Genomic DNA, 10,190 nt, shown 5'->3' with positions numbered 1-10,190 from the left:
AGGTCCTGTCATGATGAGCAGAGACTTTCGAGTGGATTGTTTTTTATTCAGTAGCATTAAAACATTCATGTTTTCGTTTTATTTACTTTATTAACAAATTTATGTGTATTAGCAGCGTTTGCTCAAGTTAAAGAAGTTGTTAACATGAACATCTGCTGTTTATTTCTCTCCATGTGCACACTTTTATAGCATTATGTGTATTGGATCGCAAATCATTTGGTTCAGTTCGGAAGTTCGTAGCGGGATCGCGAATCATTTGAGTCAATTTGGGGATCGCGAATCATTTGAGTCAGTTCGGGAGTTCGTAGCGGGATCGCGAATCACTTGAGTCAGTTTAGGGATCGCGAATCATTTGAGTCAGTTCGGGAGTTCGTAGCGGGATCGCGAATCATTTGAGTCAGTTTGGGGATCGCAAATCATTTGAATCAGTTCGGGAGTTCGTAGCAGTTTCGCAAATCATTTGAGTCAATATGGGGATCGCAAATCATTTGAATCAGTTCGGGAGTTCGTAGCGGGATCGCGAATCACTTGAGTCAATTTAGGGATCGCAAGTCATTTGAAGCAGTTTGGGAGTTGGAGCGGGATCGCGAATCATTTGAGTCAGTTTGAGGATCGCGAATCATTTGAGTCAGTTCAAGAGTTCGTAGCGGGATCGCGAATCATTTGAGTCAGTTCGGGAGTTCGTAGCGGGATCGCGAATCATTTGAGTCAGTTCAAGAGTTCGTAGCGGGATCACGAATCATTTGAGTCAGTTTGAGGATCGCGAATCATTTGAGTCAGTTCGGGAGTTCATAGCGGTTTCGCGAATCATTTGAATAAATAAATCACAAAAATAAAATCACAAAAATGAATGACAAAAATAAATAAATAAATAATTGGCTTAAAAAACCTTTTAACCAATATTTTTCATAAATCATACTTTTTTAATATGGTCCCATGTTATTTATTTGAAAAACTTGGGGGGAATTTATTTATATATTTATTTATGTATTTGTTCCAGTGTCCTTATATAACTAGTAAATGCTTTGGCCAAAAATAAAAATAAAAACTAGCATTACTTGGTCACTTTTATAAAAACACAGGTTCAACTTAATGTGAATGTATTAACATGTACAAACAATACATTTATTGCATTGTTTATTATTCTTTGTTAATGTTGGTTAAGGAAAATACAGTCATTCATGTTAATCCACAGTGTATTAACTAATGTTAGCAAGCACAGCGTTGGATTTTAATGATGCATTAGTAGGCTAGGCTAAATGTACGAAGATTAATAAATGACGTAGAAGTTTTGTTCACACTTAGTAAATGTTAACTAAAGTAATGCTAGAATATGAACCTTAATCTAATCTGTTACCAGTGTTTTATATGGCACAGTGGTACTATCACTCATAATTACTATAATAATAAAAATAGGATTTGGCTTAACATATTAATCGACAATAATGGGCAATTAAACACTCACCCTAATTTTCTTACGTTATATGTTTTTTTTGTTGTTGTTGTTTTTTGTTTTTTCAGTAAACCAAAAATAACGTTAATAAAAAAAATAAAGCCCTTCATTTAGTCTTCTGAGCAACACCATTATATCTCATTGACGTCGATTTGACGTCATGCATTTACATCTTCAAGTGCATTCTAGAGTACGTTTCCTATCAGATGTCTAATAGACGTTTAGAAAATGTCTTTAAGATGATAGGTGTGAAGAGGACCTAAAAAAACATACTTGAGTAAAAGTATAGTATAGATAGTATAGACAGTGAAAATTAAGTAATGGTTAAAAGTCACCATTTCCAAAACAACTCTTAGAGTGTCTGATTTGACCAGTATAGGCTACTTAAGTATTTTACTCGTATTAATTATAGACTCTGTTTAAGATGCATGTGTTAAAGTGACATGAAAGTGAAAAATTGTATTTTGGCATGTTCAAGACTGAAGCTTCAAAGCTTGTGTATATATATAAAAAACAACACATTTCACATTGAAGCACTGTTTCAGCATTTCCTTTACATTATAATGTTACATTATTACATTCCAATGTGTTAGAATTTGTATTTTTGTATCGTAATTTAATTATTGAAGTCAAAAATGACTTTTGGCCATGAAATATCAGGACTGAGTGCCAGTGCACAGACACAAACGAATGACTTTGACAATAAACATTATTTACATAAAATATTGTAATATATATCAGTCATAGAAACTACTGGCTTTAATGGAACATAACATTTTGGAAGGTGTTATTTATTTTTATGACCACTAGATGGCCACAGCATAAACTGTTTTAAAAAGCTTCCTGTCATGAACCTTTTTCCGATACAATAGTGAAGAAAGCCATTAGTTCAGAATGCTTCACTTCGCCATCACTAAAACAATCTGTAATGTTGTGGAGAAGCTGAAAACAGGCTGAGGCAAAGATCTATGTGCAGGTATTATTTGACGGAAAAAAAACTAGAACTAACTAGTTTTATTAAACCAAAAGGGAACAAAGAACAGCATGACAGACAAATAAACAACCATTTAATTCAACAACTTACATGAACCAAAAGAAACACTGACGATATATAAACACAGGGGGATAACAAGACAAATACCTGAGGAGACTAATCAAGGATTGCAACGGACTACAAATAGGGAGACAGGAAGTGACATACAAGTCCAAGACGAGGCACAAAGAACATGTAATAAAACAAGAAATAATTAATTTGTGAAGAGAGCAATCACATATATGTTCTAAAACCAAAATAAAACCGAAAACCTCAAAATTGCAATACAATAAAATAAAAAAATAAAAAAAGCTACTTGCTAAGGAGCTCACATCCTTGTAAAGTAGCCCTGTTGACAAGCTTGGATGAGTAAGGGAAAAACACACAAGATACAGTACTTTCAGTGCCCTGTAGTCGGCGATATCCCTTCTATTGTAGCAGAAATAAACTACTTCAGAAAAAGATGGGTGCCATGCAAAGTTTAATGTGTAACTCAAATGTATTGGAGTAAAGTGTGGAGATGCGTATTCAAAAGTGCTTATATCTATCAGATGTTTGTACACAGCAAATGCTTTCCAGATGAAGCGATCTTTAACAGACATCTCGCAAACGTTCGTGTGCTATCTGGGTTGGCAATATATACAACAACAGAGCATCACAATAAAGAGCGTGAGTAATGAGGCCAAAGTGCAAATGATGAAAGAGATTACGCCCGTGGGAGGAAACTGTTAAATGTTCTACTGTATATGTGGTTTAGTTCAGCATATAGAATGTCAATGTGTGATTTTGGCTTGCATTAATATGCAGCAAATTATGTCTGTGTTTGTACAGCCGCACCTGAAGAATTCAGCGTAGACCACACCCTAGCTCGAGGGGAAACTATAGTGTTTTGCTGCATGACCGGTCATCTCATAAACACTAAGCATGTGTATGCAAGCTTTTACAAAAGAGATTCAGATGGTACGGTCGCTTTATATTTCAGTGCAATGAGATCCCTGCTCTTTGTGCATATCAAACACTGTTATATATTTGTGATTTCTCATAAAAATGCAATGCAAAACACACAGGTGTATCACAACACTGAACAACATGCATATGAAATTAATTGGTGAAATGATATGAAATAAAATAGTTTATTGAGTAGTTGATAGTTTTATAGTATCATCTTACATTTAGAATCCATACCTATTTAAATAGTTGTGCTACACAAAACAATATATATATATATATATATATATATATATATATATATATATATATATATATATCATAATGTTTTATACTTGTATGCAGTGAACTGTAGTTTCAAAATGTTTAACATCAGAAAATAATGCAAACAAGTATTTATAAATTGCTGATAAATTTGAGCAACCAAATGAGTATCGAAAACATTTAGGCGTACATCGAATGTGAAAAAACGAGAGAGCAAGTATGCTGCAATGTGAGGCTTTTGGAAACATCGAGAACTTTTAAAAATAAACCTGACAAGCCCCCATGAGCGACCAATCAGAGGAGTGAGAGGAGTTTAAGGAGTGACTCGACATTTGTTGTTGATAATGCTGGTCATAGTGCTCAACCCATCTTTCACTAGCCATAACTAGATTATGCTTGCTTACGTTGTAAGTTCAGGAAGTACATTTGCAAAATAGTAAAAAATTGTTATATATATATATATATATATATATATATATTTTTTTAGAATCTCACTCCCCTTTATCTAAACATCTCTACCTAACCATTGGTCACACACATCCACCATATTTGTATTTATTTGTGTTTGTACTGTAGTTCTAAACCGAATCCTTATAGTTTATATATATATATACTGGCTAAGAAAATCTATTTTGCAGTGTGGGCAATCTGTGATGATAAAGATGATAAATTTGTAATGTTCATTATCTGGTCATAACATCCTTTATTAAACCATTTAGAGATGATGGTTGTACAAACCTTTCATTCACCTTTTAACAGTGACTCCAGATTAACTGAGCAAACACCCAATGCTTTATGTTCCTGAAGAAGATTAGTCATACAAACCATTCAGTGTTCAGTTAAAGCTCAACATGTGCTGGCTTACAAGCAATCAAACTTTATCACCTTGCTTCATTTTTACACTTTATTTTCCAGTTTGAGACACATCAGTCTCCATTTAAGCACTACTTCATTTATTTGTGATTTCTCCTTTGGACTATATAACAGATATTTGTTGTCTTAGTATTTCAGATACTTTAAAGAGAGCACTTTACGCACACCAAAAAATACATATATATCAAAGCAAACTTCATCTACAAACATCATCTGCTATTTCTTTAATAGTTCTACTGTCCAAATATATTTTTTAAGCCACTGTTTCATGCCTTGATGCTTAATTTTTATGCTTAATATAATTCAATTTAATGAAAAAATTAATTGCATTATGAAAAAATATTAATTTAAATTTGTTAGTTTTGCTTGCATCTTCTCAATTTTTTTTTTTTTAAATGCATCTTCTTACATTTCTCATTAAAACAGACTGTTTAGTTCAACTGGGCTGACATCTCACAAGATCTTACAGACTTTTGTAGACTTTCTGGTTTGAGAAGTGAAGTGGAAACACAGGGCATAATTACGATTCCTTCAACTGTCTGTTTCTGTGTACCTGCCAAAATGTTTTGGGCGTTCCTTCATCCGGACTGCATCAATGGGGTGATAACATTCCTATCACCATGAACAAAAAACAACTACACCATTTTATACCATAATCAGAACATTTATGTTGAAACTCATGCAATGATAAAATTTCTTTTGGATTGTGCAATTTTTTATTTTAGAGGAAATTACCGTTTTTATTCAGTATTCGGTGCATCAGCCAATCAAATACATAAATCAGACAAATAGTGATCATTTAAGACACACACATTCAGCAAATGCAGTGGATGTCTAAAATATTCTTTAGTTAACTCACGATTCTTAGTCTAATGTTTTAATGTGAGCCCACAGACTCGTTTATCCACCCTTGGGTGCACATGAGCAGGTATATGTGTCACCTGAGGGCGGATCTAAAGTATAAATACAAGCAAGAAAACGGCATTTCCACACTGGAGAGCAAGACGAGACAAGAGGTAAGACATTCCTAATTTAATAACTGCGACAGATACTTGTCAAATGCATGATTCATGTGAGCACTTGATGGCAACTAACAAAACAGATTGATTCAGTTACTGAATTCGCTCATTGTTCATTTAGAAAACTCATTGGCAAGGATTTTATCTTACGAAGCATCAAAATAAATATAACATGAGCATGCATGCAAAGAGAATCTTGCTTACCGTTTTTTTTTTTCATTGTTTAGTGTTACGGACGTGTTGAATATCTGAAAATCTCAACATGAGTGATCCAAGTAAGTGATATTTCTGATATACTGACGTCTTTCTATTTGTTGCACCGGAAGACATTTTATTAAGTTTAAAAAGTTTACACTTTTTGTGATAGCATTTGAATAAATGTTACCAGAAGAATTATTTATGCTTATACTTGTTTTCCAAATTTCTCCTGCAGAACCAAAAAAGGTAAGATAATTCTGCTTAAATATACAAATGTGCATTTTAAGTCTGCATATCAATTATACAAATACATTAAAGGCCGGTTTTAACAAATAATACACTGACCGTATTGTATTGCAGGAGGGCGTAGATTCTGGTTCTGGCTCCGAGGTATAACGCTCTGTACATTTCTACACATCAATTACAATTTTACACAAATAGTTGTAGTTAATAGTAATTCTCTGTTGTATGGTAATCATATTATCATATTTTCTGTCTCACAGAGCTCAGGAGATGAAGGTGGAAAGGTAAAAACCATCTCTAATGGTGAAAATAATAATAATGATGCACTTATTGCATTACATATGCAATGATATACTGCAAGTCTGATTTTACTTCTACTTAAAGAAGCACGGAAAGGGCAAAGGGAAAGGGAAAGGACAAGGTCATGGACATGGACACGGTAAAGGAGGTGAACACGGGAAAGGAGGTGAACACGGGAAAGGAGGTGAACACGGGAAAGGAGGTGAACACGGGAAAGGAGGTGAACACGGGAAAAAAGGATCTGACCAACAAAAAGGAAAAAAGTAATGAGCTCATAGCCCGAGGCCTGGGAAGTCCATTTATGTCCGCATGACTTACACAACAAAACTTGTTTCAACTCCATTTTGCATAAAAAAATAAAAAATAAAATTAAAACACCCTTAAGCGAGTAGTGTCTATCTTTTACTGAGCCTGTGTCTGTTTAATGGAAATTAAGTAGTTATGTTGTGAAGCATTAAAATGGTGTCTAAACAACACTCAGATACTAACATACTGAAACATGAAACCAAATTCCTGAGATGTTGCATGAATAATGCCAACCAACAGAATTTAAAAGGTCATCTTTGATTAAAATACATTATGCAACCAATGATTTTAAGGAACTATAACAGATCTCCTGCTACTGGACACAACCAATTATATCAGTACAGGTTCTGCAAGTTTGCCACTCTAAATGTTAAACTGAACTTTGAAGTAGATGCATGCCATCCATATTAAAATGCTTAAGACCTACAAATAACCCAAATGAAGGTGGAGAACCCCAAAAGTGGGAAATGTTGAACCAAAGTTGGGTGCTACAGGTTGAACACTTGGAGTGTGCTTCATACAGCATTCTTATTCAACAAATAAGTCTCCACCCTGGTCTAAAAAGAAACAGAAAAAACATATAGGGAACCCAACTTTAAATAGGGATAAGAACTTCCAATAACTGAAGAAATGCATTAGTACCCATCACTTTTCCAGAGGAGAAAAACAAATATCTTAAGTTAACTGCTTGGAATGTGCAAAAAAAAAAAAAAAAAAAAAAAAAAAAAAAAAGAATTGCAGGAAAAGGAAATTAACATTCTCTGTAGAGTTTGACCATTCAGATTGGTGCAGCTCTTTAGAGCATCATGGGGTAGTGTAGTTCTCCCACTTGGGGATTTCTCTAAACCTTGAGTTCACAGGAGGTAAATTTCCCTACTGAGAAAAGAGCTTTTTTCTTCCTGAACCTGAATAAGAACAGCTAAATTACAGTTTCCCTACATTTAACAGAAGGAAGTTGTTACCAAGTGGTTTCTGTTCAACTACACTCTTAAAAATAAGATGCAAACAAGGGGGTGGGGGCTCAGAGTTCAGTGGTGTCTGGGGCAAAAGATGGGAATGGGGAGGTAAGGTTGGGAGGGGGTTCAGGCAGCACAAGGCACATGCCAGAGTGCATAAAATGATTGTAGTGCAAAAGAGCTTAATCAGACTTAAAGTGACAAAAACCACAGAGAGCATTTCTTTATTTAAACTGACTGAAGAGGTAGTTGAATGATGTAGTGAGCAGACCAATGCTGCACAAAGTGTCTGGTGCAGGTCACAGTTTGTAAGTGGGAGTGGGGAGTGGAAGGACCTGGGGATGTGGGAGCTGGGGGGGGGGCAAACAAGGGGGATGGGGTTCAGAGTTCAGTGGTGTCTTTGATAGCAGCCTTCAGCTCCTCTGTATTGTTTGTCAGTTGTTACTTATCTTCTTCTTCACAATACCCCATAGATTCTCTGCGAGGTTCAGGTCAGGTGAGTTGCAGCGGAAGTAGAGCACTGTAATATCATGGTCAGCAAACTTCTTGGAAGTGGTTTTGGTACTGTGGGCAGGTGCTAAAGTCCTCTCCATAAAAATTGTCAGCAGATAGAAGCATAAAGTGCTCCAAAATCTCCTGGTAGATGGCTGCATTGACTTTGGAGTTGGTAAAACACAATGGACCAACACCAGCAGACATCAGAGCACCCAAATCATCACTGACTTTGGAAACTTAACATTGGACTTCAGGCAGCTTGGATTCTGTGCCTCTCCAGTCTTCCTCCAGACTCCAGACTCCAGACCTTGATTTCCAAATGAAATGCTAAATCTACTTTCATCTGAAGAGAGGACTGTGGACCACACAGCAACAATCCAGTTCTTTTTCTCCTTACCCCAGGTAAAATGCTTCTGACGTTTTTTTCTGATTCAGGAGTGGCTTGGCTCTAGGAATGTAACAGCAATAGCCTTTTACTTGAAGACGTCTGAGTGTGGTGACTCTTGATGTGCTGACTCCAGCTTCGGTCCACTCCCTGTGAAGCTCTCCCAAGTTCTTGGATCGGCTTTTCCTGACAATCTTTCCAAGGCTTTGGTCATCCCTGTTGCTTTTGCACCTTTTCTTACCACACTTTTTCCTTCCAGTCAACTTTCTATGACTATATTTTGATACAGCACTCTGTGAACAGCCGGCCCTTTCAGCAATGGCATTCTGTGGCTTGACCTCCTTGTGGAGGCTGTTGATGATTGTTTTGAATAACTGTCAATTCAGTAGTCTTTCCCATAATTGTGGTTGCATATTCTAAACGTAGCTCAAGAGGTTGCCCAGTATTATATTCAAAATGAATCAAACTAATCAACCTCAAAATGGAATATTATTATTTTTTTGAGATACTGAATTTTTAATTTTCCTAAACTGTAAGTCTTAAACCAGGGATAGTCAACTCCGGTCCTGGAAGGCCACTATCCTGCAGAGTTTAGCTTCAGCCCCTCATAAAAACTCACCTGCCTGTATCTATCTAGTAATCCCGAAAACATTGATTGCCTTGTTCAAGTGTGTTTAATTAGGGTTGGAGCTAAACTCTGCAGGACAGTGGCCCTCCAGGACTGGAGTTGCCTATCCCTGTCTTAAACCATCAGAATAAATAAAAATAAAACAACTCTTGAATGTATCAGGTTGAGTGCAATGAATCTAGAATATAAGAAAGTTTGCTTTTTTAAATTAAATTACAAAAAATAAAGACCTTTTTCATGATATTAAAATGTTTTTAGATGCACCTGTATAGTAAATTGGCTAAATGGAGGGACTAAGCAGCCCGGAAGACACCTGTATTTGTTCAGGTACAATAAGTGGGATTAAACTTTTTTTGTACCTTTTATTGTAATTTTTTTTACTTCAATGGATGTCAATCCTTGTAATGTCCGGAGATTTCATTCTGAGTATATTCATCAGTATATTTAAAAAAAAAATTTGTGAAAGATTAAGGAACTAGAAATATTTTAGATGCATTAAGTCTCCACATCTAACAGTGATTGAAACTTTTTAGATGTTCTGAGACAAAACTGTGAATCTCTTAAAATCCATCCATCTTTAAGATTATTCCAGCAATACATTTTGATGCAATCACAAACCCATCACTTGTAACATGACGCTCTCTTGTGGCTGCTGGGATACATTGGAGATGTAAGTGAAATTAATTTACCGGAAAAAAAAAAAAAAAATTAAAACCTAAACAAAATTTCAAAGCTGATTAAAATAGTACAATACTATACATTTTTATAAATCTAAACTTTAATTATATAATAATAAAATCACTTTTAATGTAAATTTGTCAGTGCTGTCACATCTGTACTGTGTGAAACTTTAAATCCTGCAAAAGGATAGAATCACAAATCATTACTTTAACAATTGAGAACATTCATTTTCTGAATGAATAATAAAGTTGTTTACAATGGGATATAATTTAGCTCTTCTGACAGCTGTAAATCACTCATGATGATGGCGGCAATGGCGGAGGCTGAGATCTCACTCTACAAACCAATACAGATGAGAGTCCATCTGGGGTAAACAGCAGTTTTTACTGTAATGTGGTTTAAAAGTAA

The 10,190-nt window shown here is 35.3% G+C and overlaps 1 protein-coding gene across 2 annotated transcripts; it reads left to right on the top strand.

Annotated features, from left to right (window-relative positions):
• The first annotated feature begins 5,493 nt into the window (after window positions 1-5,493).
• Window positions 5,494-6,710, top strand: LOC113083305 (oleosin-B4-like). 2 transcript variants are annotated; one of them, XM_026254456.1, is made up of 6 exons: window positions 5,494-5,587; window positions 5,818-5,865; window positions 6,024-6,034; window positions 6,149-6,178; window positions 6,292-6,315; window positions 6,419-6,710. In XM_026254456.1, the coding sequence occupies exons 2-6, from the start codon at window positions 5,853-5,855 to the stop codon at window positions 6,596-6,598; spliced, it is 258 nt and encodes an 85-aa protein (XP_026110241.1). In that variant the 5' UTR covers window positions 5,494-5,587; window positions 5,818-5,852; the 3' UTR covers window positions 6,599-6,710. The 2 variants fall into 2 exon arrangements, with proteins under 2 accessions (XP_026110241.1, XP_026110240.1); XM_026254455.1 differs by having other exon boundaries at window positions 5,495-5,587; window positions 6,416-6,710.
• The last annotated feature ends 3,480 nt before the right edge of the window (window positions 6,711-10,190 follow it).

Source organism: Carassius auratus, unplaced genomic scaffold, assembly GCF_003368295.1.
Source record: "Carassius auratus strain Wakin unplaced genomic scaffold, ASM336829v1 scaf_tig00037688, whole genome shotgun sequence".
Classification (NCBI taxonomy): domain Eukaryota; kingdom Metazoa; phylum Chordata; class Actinopteri; order Cypriniformes; family Cyprinidae; genus Carassius; species Carassius auratus.
The sequence above is the reverse complement of the archived record's forward strand: the minus strand, read 5'-3'. Positions and strand labels throughout refer to the sequence as shown.